The sequence below is a fragment of the Callospermophilus lateralis genome, chromosome X, assembly GCF_048772815.1.
Source record: "Callospermophilus lateralis isolate mCalLat2 chromosome X, mCalLat2.hap1, whole genome shotgun sequence".
In the NCBI taxonomy this organism is placed as follows: domain Eukaryota; kingdom Metazoa; phylum Chordata; class Mammalia; order Rodentia; family Sciuridae; genus Callospermophilus; species Callospermophilus lateralis.
The window spans coordinates 38,059,117-38,086,903 of record NC_135325.1 but is presented as its reverse complement, the minus strand read 5'-3'; the positions used below and the strand labels follow the sequence as shown (position 1 = coordinate 38,086,903).

General features: G+C 46.3%; 1 protein-coding gene across 7 annotated transcripts in view; it reads left to right on the top strand.

The window, feature by feature from the left end:
* Positions 1-27,787, top strand: part of Iqsec2 (IQ motif and Sec7 domain ArfGEF 2) — an 82,945-nt gene that overhangs the window by 38,544 nt on the left and 16,614 nt on the right. For 2 of the 7 annotated variants that reach the window (XM_077106273.1, XM_077106272.1), the window contains exons 3-5: positions 2,440-2,535; positions 23,676-23,937; positions 24,759-25,160. In XM_077106273.1, coding sequence (XP_076962388.1) covers positions 2,440-2,535; positions 23,676-23,937; positions 24,759-25,160 — 760 coding nt within the window. Of the gene's footprint in view, positions 1-459; positions 557-2,311; positions 2,536-23,675; positions 23,938-24,758; positions 25,161-27,787 lie in introns of those variants that run through there. The other 5 variants (XM_077106278.1, XM_077106274.1, XM_077106275.1 and 2 more) reach the window with 4 other exon arrangements.

Here is a 27,787-nt window from a genome sequence, read left to right as displayed (position 1 = left end):
GTGGAGTGTCCCAGAATATCTCCTAAATATAGTCTCTTTAACCATGCTAAAAATTAGGATGTTTGTGAAAAGCTTCTATTGAAAGATTTCTGTATTCACAGTGAAACAACCAAGGGGACATATTCCAGATTTGGGAGTGGCCAAGCTAGGTCCTGATCTTGGGCTTCTGCCACTGGTACTGAACTTCTCTCCATCTCCGCTTTCTCTACAGAAGAGACCTAGTGACACAACTTCTCAGGGTGCTCTGGGAAATTCCAGTGGAGGTGCACATAGGGGGCCCAGCTGAGGTTTGTTTTGCCATAAGAAGTAACGAGCTCTCCAAGCTGCTTCCTCTTAGGAGGAGTTCCCAGCTCTCCTGGGGGAGCAGTGAAGGAGCAAAGTTTCCAGTTGCAGCCTGGCCTGCAGCCCAGCAGGCCTGGCTCCGCCTCCTTGGTTCCTCCTTCTAGGGAAGGGCTGGGGAGGAGGGGGTGGTGACACGGTGGAGGCACTGGCGGGCCAGGGGGGCCTGCCCTTGGGACAGGTCCAGACCCATGGAGCCCCCCAGGAGGAGCAGCAGGTAGGAACCTGGGTCCCATAGCCTGATCCCCTTTCTCCCTGCCCAGGCCCAGACCCAGTCCCTGGGCTGCTGATTCAGCAGCCTCCTAGCTTCCTGGTTCCTGGCTCCTTTCTTGGACTCTTGGAGGCCTTTGGCTCGGGGGAGGGAACCCGCTGGAGTAGGCATGGGCATCTGGGTGCCCAGCTCTGTAAGGCCCTTGGAGCCCCAAGCAACACAGTCTGTGGCCTGGGAGGGGTGCGCTTGGTGGCTGCCCTGGCATGCTGGCCTGGCAGGCACAGCACTGCAGGGTTTCAGCCGCTCCAGCTGCTGAGATCCTCTGATACAAATATTCCAGCAGCCCAAGGATCTCTGATTCTCAGATTCAGTAAGATATCAGGTCAAAGATTTGGGGTGGTGGCTGGCACAGAGATGGTACTTAAGAGACAGTCCCTCTGATGATGATAATCATGATCCTGATTATTCTAGAGCCTCAGATAAGAAGTCTCAGATTCAAAGATTCTCTGTAAGGTTCTAAGATTTGGGCATCTTCAAATTCACAGCAAGTGAGAGAGTGGGCAGCTGGCCTGACCTGCAGCCCCATCTCCTAACTTTTTACTTGGGCTCTTGAATGGTCAGGCCCCTACTACAACCTGCTCTTAGGGAATTGGGGAGGTGGGTGCTGATTGACTCTGGCCAACTGGTGTGACCCCAGCATATGCTGGGTAGGGCAGGGACCAGGCCCTTAGCCTTACTCCTTATTGTCCTTCTTCCTCCCCCTTGCCATTCTCTGGACTTTAATCTTGGGAAGAAGTAGGAGGTAGAGGGGCCTTTGGACTCTGCACTGAGGGGTGGGGGTACAGCAGCTGGGGGGGTGGCATGTGGGCCCTGCCTTGGGGTGGGGGGCTCAACACTGACCTTGGAAGCACATACTCCTGCTTGGAACCTTTCTGTCCTCTGCCTTGCCTGGGCTCTACCCGCCTACTCAGCCCCTAGTCCTAGTCCTATCCTGTCACCAAGACCACCGAGACCTTGTCAGCCTCCTCTGCCCTCACCCATCCTCTGCTCTGGCATTCTCTGTCACTCCCTGTCTTCTCTCTGTGTCTTTTGTCTCACCCTTTCTCTGTCTTCCTCTTTCTCCTTTTCTGTCTCTTTCAGTTTCTCTCTGTCTCTCTCCCTCTGCTCCTTCAGTGTTTCCTCCTTCTCTCACCCCCACCTGGGTTCTTCCCCCTCTTTGGGACCAGAGCCTCTCCTTTCTCCATCCTCCCCTCCCTTCCTGTGAGGGGTCTTCTATAAGGGGAGCCCCCTATATAACTTTTCCCTTTCTTTCATCCCCCTTCCTCCTCCCCTCCTCCCAACCCATGTGGCGTCTGATGTGAGGAGGGCTCCTTTCCCCCTTCCCTGCTGTGGTGTCCCAGCGTCTCTCAGTGGCCCAGGTCCCCACGGAGTCACCTGGAACACAGGAGGCCCAGCCGGCTCTTTCGTCTCTACTGCCCCCTGTTGTCGTTGTGTTCTGTTTGTGGTTCGAGTGCCGTCCTCTCTTTCTTGACTTTGTGGTTTTTTTCTTTTTTCTTCCTTCCTTCCTTCCTTCCTTCCTTCCTTCCTTCCTTCCTTCCTTCCTTCCTCCCTCCCTCCCTCCCTCCCTCCCTTCCTTCCCTCCCTTTCCCTTCCTCCTTCTTCCTTCTCTTCCTTCCTCCCTCCCTCCCTCCTTCCCTGTCTTATCTTCCTTCCTTTTCCCCCTCCCCTCCTCTTCCATTCCCCATCCTCCATTCCTCCCAGCCTTCCCTTTTTCCGTCCCCCACTCACTCTCACTTCCTTGTTCCCATTGCCCATCCTGCCTTCCCCTCCCTCCCTGTCTTTCTCTCTCTCCGTCTCTCTTTCTCTCTCTGTCTCTTACTGTCTCTCAGGTCCACAGCGTCTCATACTCTACACCAGTATTGCTGTCCTACTCAGGTCCTTGACTCCATGAAGCTTACCCCCTCAGGCAGGCTGGCAGAGAGCAGGTAAGAGATAGACCCATCCCTCTCCCACTCCCTCACCCTCCCAGACCAACATGCAATATCATTGCCAGACCCTTCCCCATGTCCCTTAGCCCCTGGTGTGACTGTGGAATGGGTGTCTGAATGTCTGAGTAGAGTACCTGAGAGATCAGGTTAGCAGATCAAAGAGGACATATAGAATTTATTTCTAGTTTATCCTTTTTAAAAGAAATCCTTCCCTAGAGATCTGCCCCAAATGGCAAAAGTGGTTCGTTTCAGAATTTGTGACACCTGAGCTGTTCTGAAGTATGAATAGGAGTTTGCCAGTTAGGTAGACTTGGATGTTTAGGCTCAGGGAAGAATCTATCCACACCTTTGGAGGACATTGTTTCCAAGTTAATTAGAAAACATGCTTTATGTTTTCTACTTAGAATTCAACAAAAGCAAATGTTAACGACGATATCAAAAAGACTAGACCCTTCCCCCATTTGAAAGTTTAAAATACTTGCATTAAAGAGGAAATTAAGAATGGAACTTATAGACTATTTAGAAGAAATGTCATCAATGAGAGATCATATACCAAAACCTATGGGATATGACCATAGGGATTCCAGAGGAAAATTTATAGCCTTCAATGCTTTTATTAGTGAACAAGGCAGAGTAAATTAAATGAACTAATTATTCCACCAGGAAGCTAGAAAAAGAACAACCAAAAGAAAACAGAATAAAGTAATTACTGTAGATAAAGCCCCAAATTAATTAAATTAAAAAAAGATTTGATAAAGTAATAGGTAGCTTTTGAAAACAGCAGCAAACTAGGTAGACCATCCTTTAACAGATACGACTGAGAATAAGGCAAGAACAATAATAAAATAAGGTATGAGGGAGAGGATTTAATCATGGATTCTGAGGAAAAAAATATAAGAAAATGCTTCGTGTGCTTTTATACCAATAATCATGAAAATTTAAATGAAGTTTGTTGTTTTCTAGGAAAATGGAAATTACCAAAATGACCTAAGGAGGGACAGAAAACCCAAATAGAATGGAAAAGGATAGAATAAATTAAAAAGTTGGTCAGTTTTTTCCTTGGAAATTGTACCAGGTCCAGTTGGTATTTTAGTAGTCCTAGTATATGATGGAAGTTCAATTGAGTCTGGAAAGGTCAGATAACAGGAAAACATGGACAGCTTTTCAGTTCATTCTCTAAGGCCAGCCTGGGCAACATGGTGGGATCCCATCTCAAAAATAAAACGGGGCTGGGGGTGTAGCCCTGGGTTCAGTTCCCAGCACTGCAAAAACAAATAAATACATACATACATATATACATACAAAACATAACACACATTAAAAAAACAACATTATAAAAAAGGCTAGTAACTAGAAAGGTTTAAACCAAAAAAAAAAAAAAAAAAACCCAAACTATAGCCTAATCTCACATATTAATAGAGCAACAAATATCTTAAATGAAAGATTAGCAAATGGAATCCATTAGGGTATTAAAAAATATAGCTTGACAAATGAAGATTTTCCAGGAATACAGGGATTGTTCAAAATTAGGAACTCTTATTGTAATCTATTACATTAAGAGATTAAAGAGAAAAGATCATATAATCATCTTCATAAATACTGAGAAATGATCTTATAAAATTACACATCTATTCTCTTGCTACAATGGACTCGTTTGTTACACAGCAATAAATAACTAAAAGAAGTAAACTAGGAATCAATGAAAACTTCCTTAATTTGGTAAAGAATTTTTATCAGAAACCAAAGACAATTGTCAAATATAACAGTGAAACAGTAGATACATTACCACTAAAATTTAGGAATAAAATAAGAATGATTACTATCACTGTTCTTTTATAAATAAATAATGTTTTTGGTGGGGAACAAGGGAGAGTACTGGCATTGAACCCAGCAGTGCTTTACCACTAAGCTATATCCCCAGTTCTTTTAATTTTTTTTTTTTTTTATTTTGAGACAGGGTCTTTCTACATTGCTGAAGCTGGCCTTAGCATTGCAATCCTCCTACCTCAGCCTCCCAAGTCTCTGGAATTACAGATGTGTGCCACTGTGCCCTGCTGCTATCACTATTTTTTTAACTAATAATTTTTCTGGAGGCTTTAATCAATGAGATTTTAAAAACATGTAAGTAGCCTAAATATTAGAAAGAGTCACAAATTTTGAAAATGACATGATTGTCTACTTAGATGATCAAAGAGAATAAAATGGAAATTTATTAAAACTAAATAATAAAATGCAATGCAATGGATAGAAACCCCAAACCATTAACTTCTCCTAATACTAGCAATAACTAGTTAGAAGACATAATAGAAAAAATCCTGCTCATAGTACCAAAAATTCTAAAATTCTATAAAATTACTGGGAATTTTCAAAAGTGGAAAATATTTCTCTGTAGAAAACTGTAAAATTTCAATGAAGACTGTAAGAAGACTTAAGTATATCAAGGATACAACCAATTCCTGGATGGGAAGGCTCAATATGGTAAAAAGTGACATTTCCCCCCAATTTGATTGAAAGATTCAGTGCATTTCTTATTAAAATTTCAATGGTATTTTCTTTGTGAATTGGGCAATTGGATTTTAAAGGTCATTTGGAAAAGTAAATACTCATGAAGTACTAAGAAAAATTTGAGAAAAAAAGAGTAATGAGTGGGAATGCCTTGTTAGCTACAAAAACTTACACTAGAACTTAAAAATGTTATATCCTCATAGAAATAGGATATATAAATGAAAAAATGAAGAATTTTTAAATAAATCCATATGTTGACATGAGAAATTAATTTATGATAGAGAAGACACTCAAATCAGTGGGGAGTTATTAATCAGGATGTGACTATTGGCTCCCGCTTTGGGAAAAAAATTAAGTTAAATCCTCACTTCGTGTAAAAACAATACAAAGAATACAACTTTAAAAGTACTAGAGAAAATCTGGAATATTTTTATAGTATTAGGGTGGAGAAGGCCTTTCAGAGCATGACTTTGAAACCCAGAAGCCAAGCCAGTCACTGTGATATGCTGTAGGTGGTATGTAGTAGGTCCCAGCTACTCAGGAGGCTAAGGCAGGAGGGTTGCATGAGTCCAGCCTGAACAATATAGGAAAACCTCTATCTCAAACAAACAAACAACAACAATATGACTAAAACAATAATGAAGTACCATTCTTAGGTACCAAAATGAAAAAGACAGGAAGGCTTAGGGGAAATAGGATTTCTCAGATACTTTGACTGAAATACAAATTGGCACAGATTTTTTATGGGGCTAATTTGCCAGTTGCCACACAAATCTTAAACATGCCTATTTTTCTAAGTTCAGAACCATATTTAGATTTTCTTGTAAAAATCAACTTTTTTCTACTACTTGCCAGAGGTCTTTTCTAAAACATCCCAATCCAACTGCAAACACAAGCATATGAATATGTATATACCTGTATGTACCTGTGTTTTAGTGGTACCAGGGATTGAACCCAGGGCCTTGCATATGAGCTATGTTCCTAGCCCTGTGCAACTCTGTATCACATACCCTTGTAGAATGTCATTCTCAACCAACTCTTTTATTTTTATTTATTTATTTTTGGTACTGGAGATCAAACTCATAGCCTCATGCATGCATGTAGGCTACCACTGAGCTACATTCCTAGCCCATCAACCCAACTTTTTCTTTTTTTTTTTTTTTAATTTAGAAATAGAGACTCACTGAGTTGCTTAGTGCCTCACTTTTTGCTGAGGCTGGCTTTGAACTCGCGATCCTCCTGTCTTGGCCTCCCGAGCTGCTGGGATTACAGGCGTGCACCACCATGCCCGGCTCAAACCAACTTTTAATTAGAAGGTTGCATGATGTATGCTTCTCAAAATAAAGACAGGATTGCAAGATTAGGAATAATCTTTAATTTTAGCCAATCTATAAAAATGTTAAAAGCAATGGAAATAATTTTATCGGCTCTTTTTTTAAAAAATGTTCATTCCTTTGGCCCTGTAGTTGAACTTTTAGAAATCTACCCTTTAATAGTACTTCCAGATATATACAAAGATGTCAGTACAACATGCTTGTGATAGTGAAAAAGGAGAACAATCTCAATGTCCATCAGTATGGAATAGCTTTTAGCTGATGATACACACACACACACACACTATTAGCAGATTGAAAGTAAAACATAAATATCTGTACACAGTTATGAAAAGACCTCCAAGACTTATTGTTAAATGGAAAAATCAAATTGCAGAACAGGGTAATAGTATGATACTAGTTTTGCAATGAAAAGAACCCCCCTCCATAATGACAATGAAAACATGTTATACAAACCCTTTTATCATTTCAAAATTCCTGTTTTTTTTTTCCTTGGTCCTATTTCCTTGCTAACTCATTTTCCTCCTCCTTTATACCTTTTCCCAGATCTTTCTTTTTCTTTTAATTAGTAACTCATTTGTTCAGCAAGTATTTTCTCTTGCCTGCTTTAGGTTAGGCCTTGTGCTGAATTTTGGTAGGATATTGGAATTAATTGTGTCTGGTCCTACTGACAGGGAGCTCAAATCTGGAAAGGAAGAAAGACACATAGACAGTGACAGCATAATGTGGTTTGGGATAGGACAGGATTAAGCTCAGAAGGCTGCCAGAAGAGGAGCACTTAACCCCATCTGGGAGCTGGGGAAGGCTTCCTACAGGAAGGGGAATTTGTTCTGAGTCTCAAAAGAGTAATAGCTTTCTTTCTCCCCCCGCTCCTGCCAGAAATGGTCTTGTCTAATCTTTGACTCTTTGCAAGCAGGATGACCTCAAGGGGGAAAGAATTTAGTCAATACCTTTATTCAAGTCCAAATTCTTCTACTTACCAACTCTGTGAGTGGGCAAGTAATTTAGCCTCTGAGCCTTTGTTTCCTCTTCTGTGTAATGGGGCTAACTCCTGGAGTTATTGTCAACTCTGGAAGAGCAGATACTACCCATGTCTTATTTTCTTCCTAGCCAAACATGTAGCACTGGATTAGATCTAAAAGCTTTACATGTCTAAGGATGATCCTAGAATAAAGGATGGGCCTGACCATAGCAGGGCTCTGTGATAAGACCAAGAGTAGTACATGGGGTTGTCAGGGTTGCATTATAAGAAGTGCCTGGTCTTGGTGTGAATAATATAGGAGGCAAAATAAGAATAGATGGGTTTGGGCAGGATGGTGCATGCTTGTAATCCCAGGTACTCAGGAGGTTAAGGCAGAATTGCAAGTTTGAGGCCAGTCTGGGCAACTTAGTGAAACCCCATTTCAAAATAAAAAAATAAACATAGGCTAGGGATATAGCTCAGTGGTAGAGTGCCCATGGGCTCAAACCTCAGTACTGAAAAAAAGAGAGTAAGTTGTCTTAGGAAACAGAGTCTAGGTCAGGAGTTCTGGCTCTAGCACTTGGTCCTCTTCTGCTGCTGCTGCTGCCATCTCCTAATCTCACAGCCCAGAGCAGTGAGGCATGGTGGACCACTATTTACCATGCCATATCTGGCAATTTCCATCCCAACTCTGTCACTCATGAGTTGAGTAACCCTGAACAACCCACTTCACACATCTCTGAGCCTACTTCCTTATCTGCTAAAAAAGGACAGAATACTACTAACATTATGGGGTTCATTTACTGAGGAGTAGATGAGATGATTCAGATGAATCCATTCAGAATTTATCTCACTAAGTGTTGTTATTAGTATTTATAGCAGTAGACACTTAATGATGGACAGCTGCAGCCAGGGCCTATTTTGGGGAATGGTTCTTGTCCTCTGTGGGTCCTCAGTCAGATAGGGAGACTGAGAAGGGCTGTGGCAGAGGAAAACACAGTGTGTGTGTGGGGGGGGGGCGATGGTAGCCTAGATGAAAGGATCTGGACCAATCTAGGGCTAGTGCAGATCAACTCAGCCTAAGTCTTAAAGGATAAGTAAGAGTTAGCCAGGGACAGAAGGGTGACACGTGGAAGAGCATTCTAGGCAGAAAGAATAGCATATGTGAAAGAACCTAGATATTATTTATTATTATTATTTTGTGGTGCTGGGTATGGAACCCAGGTTGTTGCACATGTTCAGCAAGCACTCTACCACTGAACTACACCCAGAGCCTGATCTAAAAGTTTCTTTACCTGGAACATATGAGTCCCAGATGGGCTTTGGGAGGCCTATGAACCTCCTGAAATTGGATGCAAAGTGTTGCATGTGTTTAGCTATGTACATAGTTTTTGTAGGGGAGATAGTTCATGGCTTTCATGAAATACGTAAAGGGATTTGTGTCCTTGTGAAAAGGTTGGGAACCAGTGTCGTTGGTGACAGTGTCATGTGAAAAAATTCTAAATAGGAGAGTAATTTGGTGAAAGTCATGTTTTAGAAACATATTAGCAGTCAATATGAAAACTGGATTGTATGCATAGAGACCAGCTGGAAGGCCTAATTTGGGGTATTGGCGTAAAAGAGATGAAATTGAGCAGGGCTACTGTGTTGTACGACTCCGGTAAGCCCCATTCATATAGAGGAATTTTAATTTTGAATTGTGGAATCCAAATCCTTTGACAATTATTAATGAATAATTGAATAATAATGAAGCTTCAATAGAAATGTCAGGGGATATAAACTGTTATGGATATAGGAGGTGGAAAGGGAGGAGACAAGGATGAGTGGACTTTAATAGAAGGTCATTAATAGAAGGCCAGAGTAAATAGTACAAGAAATGGGAACCTCTGTTAATGCACATCCAGCATTCAAAGTCCTTCGTCTCAGACATAATTACTAACTTCCATCCTACTCCTGGTTCTTGGGGATCCCGGGTCACCCTGGAAACACTTATTTTCCTGTGGATTTTGGAGAGTGATTAGTTTGTGAATCAGGTAGTTTCCTGAATAAAGTAACATTGGAACTAGTTGTTCAAGGTCCATAAAAATTTTGAGAAGCCAAGCATGGTGCCTTAGGAATCCCAGCGACTGGGGAGGCTGAGGCAGGAGGATCATGATTTCAAAGCCATCCTCAGCAACTTAGTGAGGGCCTAAGCAACCTAGCAAGACCCTGTCTCTTAAGAAAATATTTATAAAAAAGGCTGATAATGTGGATTAGGAGTTAGGTGCCCCTGAGTTCAATCCCCAGTACCAAAAATAAATAAATAAATAAATAAATAAATAAAAGATTTTCAAGAGCTAAAGTTGGAAGATGAAGGATGCTCTGAGGGTCTACACAAAGCCTGGAGGTGAGAATGGGTAAAGCAAAAGGGGGGCAGAGGTTAACATGCCTCAAGCAGCTGTCTGGGGAGTTCAGACTTGTTATTTTTTCCTTTGGGTAGACAGCTGGGGAGCCATGAGCAGTTCTTGAGTTGGAAAAGTGGTGTGAACAAATTAGCATTTTAGAAGGAAGGGAAACAAGGGAGGAGGCTGTTGCAGTAAACCAAGAAGCTAAGGAAGTAGCAGTGGGGATAGAAAAGAGGAGAGGGACCAAGAGGTGATTGAACAGAAAACTGGAGTCAGAGACTGAGGAAATAATGGGGTTGGAGGGAGAGGTGGAGATGGCTGAGTGTGGACTTGACAGTAAATTGGAGTGTTCAGGCCTACCAATGGATTCATTCATTCATTGAGTATTTATCAAGAGCCAGCCACTGGGTTAGGTACTAGAGATAAATCAGAACAAAATTAGATGCTGGTCCTGATGGATCTTACAGTGGGTGAGACAAATAGTAAGTAAATATATAGAATGTGTCTGGTGTCCCTGATTGCGATGAAGAAAAATAGTGAAGGGGTAGGGAATGTTGGGGTGTTTTCTTAAGAGGGAGGGTCCCTCTGATGAGGTAGTATGTGAACAGAGACTTGAAGGAGGTAAGGGAGTAAGCCATGCACCTATCTGGGGAACAATGTTCCAGATAGAAGGAACATGAAGCCCAAAGGCCCTGAGGCAAGAATGTGCTTGGTACATTTGGAGAACAGCAGGGAGGCCAGTGTGACTGGAGGAAGGTTGAACAAGGGGCCATAGGAGTAGAAAATGAGGTGACAGCAGCCACATTATGTACAGACATTTCGAACTATTTAGGAGGTACAATCAGCAGGATCTAGTGACTCACTTGCTAACTGAGCAGAAAGAATCTAGGGTGACTCTCAGGTGTGTTTTGGACTTGAGCGACTGGGTGTATGGCAATGCCTTTCACCTTAGTGAAATGCAGGAGGCCAGGTTTGCAGTGCTAAAGATGCTGAGTTAGAGGTACCTCTGAGATCTGAAGGCCCTGAGGGCCATCCTGGTCGAGCTGTCCAGCAAGCATTAGACTTGATGTGTCTGGATCCAGGAGAGAGATCTGTGCTGGAAGGAGCCACACCTGAAGTTAAGAAATGTGACAGCATCACTAAAAGAAAGTGTGGAATAAAAGAGGACCAGAGCAGAACTGGGGGAGGGGTTCAGATGTGTAAGGAATGGGCACAGGAAGAGAGATTGTCAGGCTGTGGTGGGGTGGGGGAATCAGAGAGGTAGGAGGAAAGCCAGCCAGGAGTGGGCTCACGGAAGCAGAGGAAGGAAGGGGCCATGCAGAGGAGGGCCTTGTTAAGAGTATCAAATGTTGCAGGGCGGGAGGAGTAAGTCGAGGGTGGAAGAAAGTCTATTGGCTTTAACCATCAGGAGGGCCTGGGCGACCTTCCTAAGAACAGCTTCTATGCAGTGGTGGGCGCATGAGGCAGATTGCAGTGGGTTGAAGAGTTTGTGGGAGGTACTGAAGCAGAGATGGCCAGTGTAGACAAATTTCTCAAGGAGCTTAACTGTGAAGAGGAGAGAGGGACAGAGGGGGATGTGGGGGCAGATAGAGGGTTTTTGTTCCCAGATGGGAGAGACTTGAGCTTCTATAAATGAGGATAGGAAGGAGGCAACAGAGGGGGAGAGGTTGAAAATACTGGAGGGAGAGGGGATGATTGTTGTGGAGGAGGTAACAGGGATGGGCTCCAGAGCCCAGGGGGAGAGACTGGCCTTAAATAGTATAAGGACCACTTCTTTCTCACAGAGAAGGGCAGCAGTGATGGTGGTGGGCATATAAGGGTGTTGAGGGGATTGGTGACCACAATGATTCAGGAAAGTTCAAAGCAATTAACATAATTGTGAACAAGAGCATGGATGCTGGAGCCAACAGGAAGCCCCATGAAACAGACTGGTGGTGTCAGGGGCTACTCTTGCAGGAAGCACCATGAACAGGGTCATGAAATTCAGACAGAATACCAGTAGGCAAAGATCTGTGCAAAAAAAAAAAAAAAAGAATCTTCAGAGGGGAAGAAACAGAATCAACAAAGGCATAGAGACATGAAAAGGCTGAGTGTGCTGATGGAAGCTAGTTTGATAAAGGTTGGCCATGAATGAGTAGGATAACAGTGATACCACTGATAATGACAGTCATAAAAATAGTTACCACGTGTTGGCCAGGCAGGGTGGCACATGCCTATAATCCTATCTACTCCAGAGGCTGAGGCAGGAGGATGGAAAGTTTGAGGAAACTTAGCAACACCTTGTCTCTTGTCTCAAATAAAAGACTGGGTATATGGCTCAGTGGTAGAGCACCATTGGGTTTAATACCCAGTACCACACACACAAAAAGTTAGTTATCATGTGTTAAACCCCAAATTACCCTGTGACAGGTACTTTATCATATTTGAATTCATTTAATCCCACCACGTCATGCAGGATAGATATTGCCTCATTTTGCAGATTAGGAAAATGAGTCCCAAGTTGGTAAAGAAATGGACTCAAGGCCACCCAGCTAGTAGGTGGTGAGGCTGGTATTGAAACTCAGGTCTGCTGACTCCATCTGACAGGAAAGGCCAAGTGGGGCTGTATGATGGGGGAGCATTGAATGCCAACTTGAGGGGTCTGAACTTTATCCAGGAGGCCATGTGAAACCAAGATGGGTGCCTGAGCAGAAAAGATTGGTGCACAAAGGTAGACTTTAGGAAGGGGTACGTGGTCCAAGAAGTTAGAGAGAAGAAACAGGGATGCAGTTTCAGGGGAGGAGGTAGCAGGGGCCTGACCTAGATAAGTGGGAAGTAATCAGTGGGACTGGACTATCATTTGTTTCTCATGACAGCCTTGAGAGGTGTGGATTTTTCTTCTCATTTTATAGATGAGGAATGGAAGACTCAGATGCCCAGGACTTGAGTCCTGGTTCATGTGATCTTGCTGACTCAGTGAGTGTGTGGAACAATGTGTCACAGGGAGCTCTGAGTCCAAGAAGTGTGTGTGTGTGCCACATGTGTGCATGTGCTTGTCTGTCTATCCGATAGACAGCAGTGCCTTCCCCTGCTTGTCTGTTTTCCTCCCCATCTCTTCCTGATCCTCCTATTTCTGAGATTTTATACTTACTGTGTCCCCAGAGCTGAGTAGTCTGGGAATAGGGTATTTCTATTTCCTTGGCTACCCCCCAGAAGATCAGCCTTTTCATTGCCAAGGCGCCTGGTTCACCCCTGTCCTACGTCTGTCCATCCACCCCATTAAACTGTAACCCAACCCCAGTGACTATCACATGCAATCTGGCCTCTGGTACTGCTCAGCAGTACCCTGGGGACAGGCGCTGGTTCCTGCAATAACTCTTCTTCACTGTGTTGGCTGCTTCTGTGTGGGCAGATGGCTACCTTGAGAATTAAATTCCATTCACAAGCAGTTAACAATCCCCACTGTGTTCCCATTGCTATTGTTTGCCAGGCATTTGATGTATGTTCTAGACCTTGCAACAGTTCTGGGGAGGCATCATGAGCCCCATTTTATAGATGAGGAAACTGAGGCTCCAAGAGGGGCAATAACATGCCCAAGGACACATACCCTAAAAGCCAAGAGGCATTTGTAGAGCTGGGATCTGAACCCAGGTCTTTTTGCTTCCCAAACTGTGCCTTTCTGTTCTCCATTTCTAAGCATCTCCTATTTTCCTGATCCTGAGCCTTCAGGAAATACAAATCTTTGTCCTTCAAGGACTGGGTGGATTTCAAGACAGATTTGTCAAGTTTACCCAAAAGACCTAGTAGGATTGAGTCTGAGACCTGGAATTCCAAGAACTCTGGGTTCAAATCCTGACTCTGTCACTTGCCCAGCAGTATAACCTCAGATTATCTAACCTCTCTGAGCTTCAGTTCCCTAATCTCTAAAAGGCTGCTTTGCAGAGTTGTTGCAGGGGTTAAATGAGATGTATACAAAGTGCCAACGTAGAACAGGTTGCTGTTATTCACATTAAAATGAAGGTCGGGCACCTATCAGAGTCAGAAACGAAGTTTATATACTCTGGGGATATCTTAGGACTGAGTCCAGGCTGCGTAAGGGGGAGGGCTGTCCCAGGAGGGGCCCAGCAACAGGCTCCTTGGAGACTGAGTTGGGTATGGCCCTGGATAATCCATCACACTGGCCTCCCCATTCAGACCCCTATCTTAGCCCCACCTCGCAGTTCTGGCCCTTCATGTATCTCCCCTGCTCTGCAAACTAATGCCTCTGCCTCTCTCTGTCACCCGCCCGCCTGTGGCCTCTACCCTGCCCTTCCTGGCCCCAGGGAAGAGGAGGAGGAGGAGGAGACTGAGGAAGAGGAAGAGGAAGACGCTCACCAGTTCTGCTGTCCGGCCTCCGAGTGCAGTAGTCCCTCCTCTCGGTAACTGAGAGGACAAGGGCCATTTTCTATGCAGAAGCAAAAGCCTTAACCAGCCCCCCACCCAGCCCCTGTGGATCCCCCATGGGACCCTGTCCCCTGCTTCAGGAATCAAATGGGCTAGCATTGTGCCCCTTCTTCCCCTACTTCCTTCTTGGAACCCCCTCCCACTACTGTCTCCCCTGGGCTCCAGCCCTGGAATTAAAAAGAGCTGGAGCCCTAGGTCTGACTAAAATGTGGGAGAAGCAAAGCTTGGAGCTTGGAGCTTGGAATCCCAACCCTCCCGCACATGCACTCCCACTTCCCACTTCCCACTTCCCGATTCCCGGGCACCCTGGAGCCTGCCACTCCTGGAGAGGTCTCCAAATGACATCCCAAGGACCTACCTCTGTCCTCTGTGAGCACAAACAGAGATGCAGGGTGCCTAGGGCTCAGAGGACCAGACGGGGACAGGACCCAGCCTGCCTAGATCCCTGTCGTTCGTCCCCTTGCTGTGGCCATTGCTGCCATTTCCTCCACTGCTTGAAGGCCTTGCCCCATGCCCCTTGCCACTCCCATAGTGCTCTGTAAATATGATCAGGAGGAAAAGGCCTTTCAGAGTGTGTGTTGCTGTGTACAAAGGAATTTCCATCAATAAAAGCTGATCTCTTCTCTCTGTCTGATGTATGTTCCACTGACCCTACTTCCCTGTCCCCATCCCCACCAGGGACTTGCCTTCTTTCCTATCCAGGGCTGGGAACAGAGACTGGGAGACAGAGTAGGATTTGATTTGTGGTATTCTCAACACCCAAGAGGCACTCAATAAATAAATGTGCAAATGGCTCCCAACTTGCCCCCTTCAGCCCATTAACCTGTGGCTGTTATGAGCTGGCTAACCTTGGACATGTTCCTTGACCTCACTGAAACATAGTTTCCTATCTGAAAAATGGGGAGGGAGGCTGGATCAGAGGGTCTCCAAGAGCTCTTCCAGCTCTGACATTCTATGAATTTGAGATGCTCTGATTTTAAGAAACCGCACTACGTGCATTTAAGATATGATGATTCTGAGACACATTCCATATAATTCTGTGATCTCTATTTCTGTAATGCCATGATGTTTGGAGTCTCCAATCCTGTAATTTTAAGATTATATGATTCTACAATTTTAAACAAATCTGATAATGGGATTTTAATATTCTATGATGTTAAGATTACTTGATCCTATACTTTTAAGGTTTTGATTCTACAAATTTAGGGATCTCTGAATCTGAAAGGAAGCCATTCGTCCACATTCAATGAGCCTAAATATTCTTTGCACCCAGCTTGAAGCAAAGACTCCTTAGAGACTGTCAGCAAGAGAGTGGATAGTGTGCTAAATTTATGTATTTATAGGCTCCTCACCTTTTATGATGTGTCTGTATTAGGAGCACAGCCAGGAGACCCCAAAGTGGGCTCATACCCTGACTTTCCCTCTCCAAGCCTTTGGTATCAGACAAATCTGAGTTTACCTTCTGGTTCTGCCATCTGTTATATTTGTAACCTTGAGCAAGTCTTCTTCTCCTTGAGCTTTATTTTCCTCCTGAGTGCAGTGAGAATCTATCTACCTCTCTGGTTTGTCATGAAGCTTATTACCAAGAAAGAATGCAATGAGCCCAGCATAGGGGCTAGTACATGCTTGGGCAAGTGTGCCATGATTAGTGGTTCTTGTTTGGATTAAGGTCCAGGTTAGAGTTCCTTTCTTTCCTTCCTCCCTTAGAACCCCTGTCATGTAGAACCTGTAGTTTTTCCAGAACCTCACCTCATTTCCTCACTCACTGCTTCCCTCAGATACTCAACTCACCTATTCATTCACTCATTCATATTCTCATTTCTCACTTCCCTCTCTCTTCTTTCCTTCCTTACTCTCCTAGAAGATATTGCTTGAGAACCGACTGGGTACAAGGCCCCAAGCTAAACACTTTGAGAGATCAAGTAAGACAATGGCTGAGTCCTCCATGAGTTCTCCATCTCTCAGAGAGATGCTGAGGTGGGTAGAGAGGGGTAGCATCTAGGAGGGCTTGCTGGAGGCAGAAGGGTAAGAGTTGGGCCTTGGAGGCTCAGAAGGGTTTGACTAGGTGGCAAGGGAAGAGAAGGCTTTATCCAGGGGGCACGGACCAAATGAGCAAAAGCCTGGTGGAGGGCTCCAGGGCCAGGTTGGGGAATGTAGAGTAGGTGAGTCTAGGTATCCTGTAGCTGGGAGATGGAGATCATTCTACCCTTCATTTGAGTGGAGATAGAAGGAGGTGAAGGTGCTCAACTAAATGAAGAGAGAGGGCAAATCAAGGTTGGATGGCCATCCTGAGAGCCATTGGAGTGGAGACTTTGGGTAGGCAATTGTACTGGCCAAATCAGGCAGGGGACCTGTGCTGTGGGAAGGGGGCAGGTTTATAGCCATTGTAATAAAAATATGTCTCCATGTATCTGCACATCCATACACATATCTTTGTGTGAGGTTGTGCAGGTCTCCCAGTAGCGAGAGATTGTGAGCTGCTGAGCATCTGATAGAATGTGATTATGTGAGGCTGGGTGTGAGGAATTCTGAGAATGTGAGGTCACTTGTGTGAGGTGGTGACTTTTGGTGCCTGGCAGTCTCTACTCATGTGTCTGGTAGATGTAATCACAAGGCTGGGTGTGGGTGGCATTTAAGCATGTGGGGCTATGACTTTTAGGTTGACAGTGTCAGGCAGGATGATCACACACATACAGACACACATGACTTCTACTGTGGTCTTAGGGGACCAAGGTGGCTGCTGAGCAACAGATGTGTGCTAGTCCCTGGCCTGGGCATGGTAGGTCCATGAAGGTGAATCATACCAGGCACTGCCCTTGGGAAACAGGCATGGGGGAGGGGAGCAGGGATGGTCACTTCAAGAGAGAATAACAAGTTAGCTGGTAATAAGAACCACCATGAGCTGGTGGTGGCACATGCCTATAGTCCCAGCTACTTGGGAAGCTAATGCAGGAGGATCACAAGTTCAAGGACAGCTTGGGCAACTTAGTGAGACCCTGTCTCAAAGAAAAAGGAAGGTCTGGGGGTATAGCTCAGTGGTAGAGTGCTTGCTAATCATGTACAAGGCCCTGGGTTCAATTCCCAACACTGCAAGAAAACAAATAGAGCCACCATGATATATGTGTGCACAAGACACAGAGTAGGCAGTACTGATGGGTAGGAGTGAGTCGGAACTGACTTCACAGATGGGCCTGCCTGCTCAGCATACAGCAAGGTAGAGATGAGCTCGCCCAAGCCTATCCAGTCCAGGGTGAAGGGGAGAGAGGATATTCTGAGTAGAAAAAAACAAAACAAGTATATGAGCAAGTATATGAGCTTGCCATGTCATGAAATTATAAGTGCCTGCTGCTGCCAACATTTTGGGTCAGGGTGGGAGGTGAGAGTTCTGAGGCTCCAAATGGGATGTTAGCCTAGAAGATGGGAGATTCTCATCCTGAGGGACCCTGGGCAAGTCACTTTGATTGTCTGGGCCTCAACTTGGATTGTGGAATTGGATGTTTCATAGTCTACCCCAGCCCTGTAGATCTTCTACCCTTAGCCAGCCAAATCCATGAGTCATTACTCTTGAAATGAGGAACTTCTCCCATCTAACTTCAGTCTTTCATGCTTCTTCCTGGATGGCTCCCTCACTCACATACTCCACAAATATTTACCCAGTGTCTGGCCCCTTGCATGACACTGTGGAAAGGCATGAGGAGGTGGAGAATGCAAGGACTTTAATTTGGAAAGACTGCACCGTGCCAGGGTGGGAAAAGCATGAGCTTTGTGTTCAGATACACTTTTTCTCCCCTTTTTTGCAGTGCTGAGGTTGGAACCCAGGGACATGTTAGGCAAGCACTGTAACACTGAGCTACACCACACCCCGTGTGTTCAGATACACTTTTGTTTGATTCCTGGCTCTACCACTGCTGAGCTCTGAGACTTTGGGCAAGTTACTTTATCTCTCCATGCCTCAGTTTCATCATATGTGTTATCTCCTTCAGGGAGAACAACCCAGACCTTGCACGCTAGCTATGCCTAGCGAAAAAGATGCACTCAATAAGTGACAACTATTATGTTTAGGGTGACAGAGAAGCAAAGCTAGATTCCAATCCAGGTCTGTGTGCTTCCAGAACCTGTGTTTGCCCACTGTCTACCCAATCAATCCCTTAGCTGGCCTCCTTCACCCCCCATCAGCTCCTGGGCCAAGTCAGGCTGGGCTGTGGGATTGGGCCACAGAAACAGCTTGCAGAAGACTCTTGGAGAAGAAAGAGATGACTGCTGTCCCTCTACCCCTCTGCCACCTGCCACTGGCTGTGGTCTCCTTGCCCAGTCTTGTTCCAGAGCCTAAAAGTCCCTGGCCCTATCTAGGTGCTTTGACCTTCTCCTCTTGTTTTTCTTGTTTCTCACTTCCAGTCCCCTCCCTCCAGCCTAAGTTGTCATGGGGATAGTCCTGACATCCCTTACTTCCTCTTGCCCTCATCTTATGGTATCCATGGCAACAGCCCCCATTCATTTCCATGGCAACTGCATCCTGATCCCATCCCCTGCTGACTGCCTGGCTCCGGGCAGTGCCAATAAAGGGAAGGAGGGAGTAAAGACCTCCCATTTGGAGCAGCATCCAGGGAGGGTCAGTGCCCCACCCCCGCCATGGCAGGCCAGCCCCAAATCCCTAGGGATCTGTCCTATCCTGCTCAGTTTCTTCCCATCTTAAATCCTTGGCTCACAAGGTTCCCTAGCTCCTCATCTCTCCCAGCTGCTTGAAGACAAGGCCCAGTCTATAAGCATCCTCCCCCAGGAAGCCTTCAAGGCAGCAGGAGGGCTAGCAGAGGCTTGGGGGTCTGAACCTCCCCCACTTCTGCCACTTGCTAGCTATGAGACCTTTGGCAGTCACTTTCCTTCTTGGAGCCTTTTTCTTCCTCTGTAAACTAGGATTCCTAATTCTTCCCTCACGTTTGCCATGCAGATTAAATAATATGTGGAAAATGCCTGACACGGGGAAGGTGCACAGTAAGTGCGAGTTTATTTTTATTCTGCTCAGCCACCCCCAAGCAGAAGGGATCTCTCTCCTGCACTCCCCCAACACTTCCTCTGTTCTACAGCCCTGATAACTTTCCGCTTTGTACTGTGGTTATTTGTGTAATGTGGCTTATTTCCCCCTCTGCAGAGGATGATTGTTTCCCCCACAGAATAGCCCAGCAGACAGTGTACATGGGCACATGTGTGTATGTGTGCATGTGCCCACATGTGTGGTTGTGTCTGTATATGTGCATGTCTGCACATATTCATGTCTGTTTCCATGTGATGGTGAATGTATGCTTTTGATTCTAGGTTTGTTAGCCTTTGGATGTATCTGGTTTTGTACCTGTGTGTGCATGTGTGCGAGTGTGTGTGTGTGTGTGTGTACATGTACAAGCTTAGCTCCTGGCTCAGGGGAGTCCAGAAAGAGAGGGGTCTCCCAGACCCTTTCCGAAGTACAGGAATCCAAAGAAGGAATTACATTTGCTTGAGCTCTGCACAGATGAGAAACTGAAGTATAGAGAGGGAAAGTGACATGCCCAGACTCACATAGCTGATAAGCTGGAAGCCAGGAACTGAAAGCAGGCCTATCTACTTGTCCTCCGTGTGTGTGTGTGTGTGTGTGTGTGTGTGTGTGTGTGTGTGAGAGAGAGAGAGAGAGAGAGAGAGAGAGAGAGAGAGATTGAGATTTTCCATGTGATCAGCATGTACCTGAGTGTTTTGGGGGCTCTGACTTGCAGGATTCCACACCCCCAGCTCCAATTTCTTCAGCCATGTGTGTGATCTCAGAAGCAAGTACTCTCATTTTTTTGCCAGGCCCTCTTATGCCAAAGAGTGGAGAGCTGGGAGCAGCACAGAGCCAGGAGTGGGGAGAGGCAACAAGATGTCATAAAAAGAAAGCCTAGGCTCTGGGTTTGAATCCTGGCTTTCTCAGTTAATAGTTGTGTGATCTTGAGTAAGTTTACACCCCCTCTATGAGCCTCAGTGTCCTCATCTAAGAAATTGGGCTACTGGTGCCTGCTTCAATAAGTTGGGAGGACTCGATGAGCTAATTAAGCCCTTGACCGAAGGATAGAGGTAACTACAGAGCCCTATAGCAGCACAGAGGAGGGGCCTGTAAACCAGTCTGTGTGAAAAAGGTAGAGAGGCATGGAAGGACACACCTGAGCTAAAATTTGAAGGGTGAGCAGGAGGTAGTCAGGTTGGGATAATGAGGCAGGAGTCAGGAGAGCCACTCATGGTCATGTTGAGGAAACTGGAGGTTATCCTATGGAGGATGATTACTATAAAACTGAAGTTAAGTCACATCCCTCCTCTACTGATCTAAATCAGAGCAAAAGCCAGTCTCCTGTGGGCTCAATGTCCTTCATAATTTGCCTCCCCATTACCTCTCTGACCTTACCTCCTCTCTGTCTTTCCTCATTCACTCTGTTGCAGCTATACCAGCCTCTTCACTGTTCCTCAGACAGGCCAGGCACAGTTCTATCTCAGGGCCTTTGCACTGGCTGTACCCTCTGTCTGTACTGCTTTTGCCTTAGCCACATAGCTCACTCCCTCACTTCCATCAGGGTTCTGCATATATGCCATTTCCCCAAAAAGGCCTTCCCTGATCACCACATCTATAAAAACACTTCATGCACTCTGCTTTATTTTCCTGCTTACAGATTATCCCTACCTGAACTGATTTATTTCTTTAATAGTCTGCTTTCTCCATTACAGTATTACCTCCCCAAGGGAGCACTCTTGTGTGTCTTGCTCACTGCATAGAGGGTGCTTAGTAGTTTGTTGAGTGAATTATGGGGAGCTGTGGAAGAGTTTCCATGGGAGATCAAAATGGTCAGATTCATATTTTTGAAAGCTCTCTCTTGCCACAGTATGGAGAAGAGTTTGGAAGAGGAGATTGGAGGATGTGGTACAAGTTCAGGTGAGATTTTTATTAAGCAACCACCTGAGAACATTCACTGACTCCCTTATGCCAGAAGTGTTTCTTGAGCATCTACTCTGGGCCAGGCGCCATGATCTGTGTTAGCTAGGAGATAACCAAATTCTCTTCCTGTGCTGGGATTCTGGGAGCCATGCACACAAATAGCTGTCACGCTTTGCCAAAGCTAATCTGTGCCATAAAAAGAAGGACAGCCATGTGCTGTGTGTGGGAGCTCTGAACAGGATCAGCAATAATTTCTGGCTGGAGGCAGGATTCAGGAGGGCTTCTTAGTGGTGGCATATGACCTGAATCTTGACAGAACCAGGATGTGGGGAATTTCTCAGATTGCACATGGCAGAGATGATGGGGATTGCATAGAAGGTGGAAGGTAGTATATGAGCAGTCTTGGAGGTGGGAGACTGAAGAGCATCGGGGAGAAACAGGATCTGGGCCAGGATGGATGAAATAGGGAGGGGGCTGGCAGCCAGCCCCACAGTGTGGCTTAATGTTTGACAGTGTGGGCTTTGGAATCAGTCTGCCTGGATTTCAATCCTGGCTGTATCATTGGCAGCTGTGTGACAGTGAATACGTTACTTAACCTCTTTGGGCCTGTCTCTTTATTTGTAAAATGAAGATAAATAACAATATCTACCTCATAGGGTTGTTTGGAAAAGTAACCAAATTATTGCATATGAAGTGGTAAGAATGTTAAGTGCTCTATAATCATTGTCTGTTGTATCTTGAAGAGGTCTTAAGTGTCAGAATAAGGAATTTGGGCTATCTCTTGTGGGCAATGGGAGCTATCTATGGATGGTTCATGAGTAGAAGAAACAGTTGATCAAAGCTGAACTCAAGCAGTGTGCTGGGAGGGGAGATGTTTGTGAGATTGGTGGGCAGGTCCTGCAGTCCTGAGGGAAAGAGTCTCTTGGATGATGAGGGTGGGCTGGTTTGGGTTTAACCCATGGATGGTGATGTCAGCCCCCCCACCCCCCACCCCCCACCAGGAGAAAGAGAATTTGAGGTGGAGGGCATTCCCCAGTCTGTTTCTGCTTTGTCCAGGGCAGTGTTGCAGATATAATACTTGGGAGGGTGGAGGATGAGCAGTGGGTGGGAGTTCCCACCAGGGCGGAGCCCAGCTCTGTGACCCAGGGCCTAGCCTATGATTGCAGTCTCCCTACCACACCCAGCCCCCAGTCCCCAGCACAGTGTTCTGCTGAGAGGCTGGTGGGCCTGTTGCAGCTCAAGCTCCTGTGCTGGTAGAGAACTCCCCATCCATATACCCCAGCTTGCCTCTCTGCCCTGTACTCTAGCCTCTCCCAAGTAGGGGCTGAGGAATGGGCCCTTAACCTTTGTACTATCCAAGAACCCCCCAACCATGTGCCCCCAAACCAGACCATTCTCTGGGCCCAGGCCACATCCATTCCCCCCACAACCTCCTCCATTCCTCACTTGCCTGCTTTTCCCCTCCTGAGCCCTCCTTTTGGTTCTCCCCACCTCTGTGGCTCCTCACCATGCCGGCTCAGCTCAGGGCTCCGGGGCTCTGTCGCCACCTGGGTTCCCTGGCAGCCTGGTTGCCATGGCACCGTGGGAGCAGGTCTGGCAGAACAACAGCTCTGGGTAACCCGGGTAGGCAAGACCCGGGGCCCAGCTTCTGCCACTCTTCGGCCTCGAGACCCCCTTTCCCTCCTCCCCAGCTGAGCAGAGGAGGCCATGAGAAGAAAGAGGAAGCTGCCCCGCAGGGCAGCTCTTTACCTGTGAGGATGTTGGATGGGAGGCACCTCCCACTTTCGCTGAGCCCTCGCCCTCGCCCTGCCCTCCCAGCAGCAGCAGTAGCAGCAGCAGCCCTGGAACCCTGGGAACTGGCCAGACCGGGCCTCCAGGCTGCCAAGGGCAGGGGCGGGGCTGCAGGAGTAGGGCTGGGTGGGGGAGGGGAGAGTCTGGGTGGGCAGGGTATAGGGGTGGGCCTCGGGCACCAGGGAAAAGGGTTGGGAGGGGATGACACTCCATGGGAACTGGTCTGGTGTGGTGCTGAGGATGGCACTGGGAGGAAAATCACAGCACACTGTGTCCGAGATAGGGCTCACCAAGGGATGGAGCTGGGAGGGCATAGGTCTGGGGAGGGGGAAACTAGCCCATGGGAGGAGAGGAGAGTTTGAGGCTGGAGCTATTAGGGGACTTTTTTCTTTTAGGACTATTAGAAGAAGAAAAAAGGGCTAGAGAGGACGGGACTGGGAGGAGACTGGTGTGGGGATAAGGCTGTAAGGGATGAATAGGACTGGGGGCAAGAGAGCCTTGAGGGAATGGCATCAGAGAGGATGGGAGAGGATGGCATCAGAGCTACAGGGAGAGAGAGATCTAAGGGTTGGGGGCAGAAGGGGAATGAGGAAAGGACTGAGAGCTAGAAGGCTTGACGGGAAGGGACTGTGGGGGCAGAGTGAGGAGACAGCTTGAGGATTAGGACTCCCCTTTAAGTGTTGGGGTCCCTGTATCTATGAGGAAGCAGGGAGAATGGGATTGGGGGCAGGGATTTGGTTCACTCACTCTCAGTCTGGCCCAGCAGGCCAATCTCCTGTTCCCACATCCTGGCTCATCTTATCTCATCCCCACAGTGTGGAGGGTGATGCCCCGGGCAGTGACCTGAGCACAGCAGTTGATAGTCCTGGGAGCCAACCCCCCTACCGACTGAGCCAGATGCCCCCTACCAGCAGCCACATGGGGGGCCCCCCTGCTGGGGTGGGCCTTCCCTGGTCTCAGCGGGCACGCCTCCAGCCAGCCAGTGTGGCCCTGAGGAAGCAGGAGGAGGAGGAGATAAAGCGCTCCAAGGCCCTATCGGACAGCTATGAACTCTCCACAGACCTGCAGGACAAGAAGGTGCAGAAGATATGGCTCTCTGGTTGGGAATGGAAGTGGGGTACAAGAGAGAACTGAGGGAGGGGTCGGGATATGGAGCTTGAGGGTGGTATCCAGGGAGGGATGATAAAACTAGAATTGGAAAAGACTGGCTCCAGGACCCTTTACCCTCCTGAGGACTCACTCATTTACCACCCATCTACTGAGTCTTGTATTCACTCAGCAAGCATTATTGAGCTCCCTGCCCAGGTCCTGGAGACCTGCCCCCAGTCTTCAAAAACATTCATTAGCACACACGTCCGTTGACAGTTTCACAGTATGATATAATATATTGTTTAGCTTTTTGTTTTGAAAAAGGGGAGGGAGGGGACAAAATACTACATATGGGAAAAAAGAAATCTGGAAGGGCATACCAAAATGTTAATTGTGGTTATGCCTAGGTGTTTGGACTTTAGGAAAACAAACCTACCTATCTCCCTTCCTCCTGACTTCTTTCCTCCCTGCCTGACTTCCTTTTTCTCTCTTTCCTTCTCTTCCTCTCAATTCTTTCTTCTTCCTTCTTTCTTGAAACTTCTTGCTCTTCATTTCCTTCCTTTCCTTTTTTGGTTTCTCTGATTTTTTTTCCTGCCTTTGAATAATCAATGTATACTTCTTATAAATGAAAACAATAACAACATAGTCCAAGCCCATGTGGCCAGTACTGAAATTCAAGAGAATTAGATTGGCACATCTGAGCAACTGTCAACAGCTAGCTGTGACTCCAATGGGGATGTGCTTGAAGGCCCAGGGCATAAGCCTGTAGCGTCTTTCTGACCTTGTTCCTCTTGGCCTTCCCCTGTCAGGTGGAAATGCTGGAGAGGAAGTATGGGGGCTCCTTCCTGAGCCGCAGGGCTGCCAGGACCATCCAGACGGCCTTCCGCCAATACCGCATGAACAAGAACTTTGAGCGGCTACGCAGCTCAGCTTCAGAGAGCCGCATGTCCCGCCGCATCATCCTGTCCAACATGCGGATGCAGTTCTCCTTTGAGGAGTATGAGAAGGCACAGAACCCAGCGTACTTCGAGGGCAAGCCTGCCTCGCTGGACGAGGGTGCCATGGCTGGTGCCCGGAGCCACCGTCTTGAACGGGGACTCCCCTATGGAGGCTCTTGTGGTGGGGGCATTGATGGTGGTGGAAGCTCTGTCACCACATCTGGAGAGTTTTCTAATGACATCACAGAGCTCGAAGACTCCTTCTCCAAACAGGTCAGGAGCCCTGAAAAGGGCCTTTCTTCCCCATCCCCAGGCTCTGGCTGCTTCTACTGCTTTTTGCTCATATTCCCAATTGAAAGGAATTACACTGCTGAGCATTTCATAGCAATAAATAACTACAATCTGAGTTGGGACTGTGAAAGTGATGAGACAGAATTGGTGAGATAAAAAAAATTACATTGCTAAAGCAAGCCAGTTAAAATATGGGTGTATAGGACAAATAAGAAAATAAAAGTTATCACTATTTGGAACTTGATCTGCTATCATAAAAACTAGAAGGTAATGAGCTCTTACTGTGTGCCAGGCACCATGTACGCCTCCTAACAGACCTGTAAGATAGAGATTATTATCCCCATTTTTCAGAGGAGATTGAGGCTGAGGCACTGGCCCTGGTACTTGTTCAGAAGGATCTCCCAATCTGGTGGGAAATAGCAGACATATGCATTCTACTATTTCCTGAAATAGAGTGTGCTCAAAGCCATGAGGAAGGATTCTATGAGGACCACAGAAAGCTTCTTGGAGAAAACAGCTTTGGAAATGGGCCTTACCAGACTGAGAAGATTTAGCAAGTTAGAGATAATTGAGGGGTGTCGCTTGCAGAGGCATTGCATCAGCAAAAACATGAGAATGTAACTGGCACTGATGGGAGTGGGAGATCATTCTAGGCTTGGGGTGTGTCAGCATAGCTGCCCAGGTATGAATCTAGTTCTGCCATTTCTCAGCTGTGTGACATTAGGCAAACAGTTTAACCTCACTGATTTACTTATTTGTTTTGTGGTACAGGGGATTGAACCCAGGGGTACTTTACCACTAAACCACATCCCCAACCTTTTTTTTTTTTTTTAATTTTGAGGTGGGGTCTCACTAAATTGCCCAGGCTGGCCTTGAACTTTCAATCCTCCTGCCTTAGCCTCCTGAGTTGCTTGGATTACAGGCATGTACTACCATATTCCAGCAAGCCTTCTTTTTAGAGTGGTTTTTATTTTATTTCAGGGTTGTTTTTTTTTTTTTGCAATGTTTTGAAGATTCATTTCAAGCTGAGCACAGTGATGCACTCCTGTAATCCTAGTAACTCAGGAGGCTGAGGCAGGAGGATTGCAAGTTCAAGGTCACCCTGAGCAATTTAATGAGACCCTGCCTCAGAATAAAAAAGGGTAGGGGATATACATCAGTGATGATTCCCACTAGCCTCCCTGCCAAAATGAAGATACATTTCAATTAGGTAACCCATATGGAAGCACCTAGTACATGGTAGCTGCTAAGTACATGTTAGGTTTCTTCCTAAACCAAGGAGGTGGAGTTGGGGATGTAGCTCAATGGTAGACCATTTGCCTAGCATGCACAAGCCCCTAGCACCCTCTACCTCCCAAAAAGGAATACCAAACCAATGATGTACTTGTTAGAAATTGAATGAATGAAACTTTATAAGAGAAGAAATAACTCTGCTCTATACTCTGTGATCTGGTCTTGCCATCAGCCTTCCTTAGAGCTAGTAAAGAGGTGGAAGAAAGTAGTATTGAAGCAAAGGTCTATATCATTCATCTACTCATTCATATGGAAAATATTTAATTAAACATCTCTTCTGTGTCAAGCAATATATTGAACTGAGCTAAAAAGAGAAGAACCAGAACTGCACCCATCCCTCAAGGGAAGAATAGAGAATAAGGGATCACAGTCTGGTGAGAGAGAGAGAGGAACAAGGCCTGGTCCCAGCTGTGGTGCTATACAAGTCTGATGGGGAAGTGTGTATCACTTATCTATTGCTACGCAGCAAACTACTCCCAAATTTAATAGCTTAATACTGCCCTTAGAGACTGTGCTTAAACAACAAACATAAATTATCTGAAGCCATTTCTTTTTGAGGGCCAGGAAGCTGGGAGGGGCTTGGCTGGATGGTTCTAGTTCAGGATCTCTCATGAAGCTGTGGTCAAACTGTGTGGTAGGATTGCAATCTCTGAAGACTGGACTGGGACTGACAGGTCTACTGCTTTCAGGCTCACTTACTTGGCTGTTGGCAGGATTCAGTTCCTCACCACATGGTCCTCTCCCTGGGACTGTTCATGATATAGCTCCTCCAAGGTGAGGGGTCTGAGAGACAGAGAGAGAATACAAGCCAGAAAGAGAGTGCTCAAGATGAAGCCAGTCTTTTACAACCTAATACCAGAAGTCACATGCTTTCACTTCTACCATGTGTTACTGGTTACACAGACCAACTGTGGTATAATGTGGTACCTGAGGGTGTGAATACCAGGAGTGGATATCTGTAAGGGCCAGTTTGGAAGCTGAATACCACAGGGAGGCAGAGTTCCCAGGTGTGGTCCAGATTCTTAAGGCTAAATTGAATGGGTTTCCTAAGAAAGAGCACTCTGGGAGCCCAGGATTTTGGTTTTCCCCAGGGGGATGGCAGAGGCAGGAATGTGGCTTGAATCAGGGAGGAGGTAGTATTTGGCTTGAGTCTGTATGGATACAAAGTAGATATTGGGGTGTCTGAGAAAGGATCTTGTGGTCATTAGCCTGAGCTCTTGTGAGCTCACAATGGCTCCCTGGGAGTTATTTTATAAACCATAAAGAACCTGCCAAGGGTTGGGGGAGGGGATTATACTTTCTTGACCTACCCACCA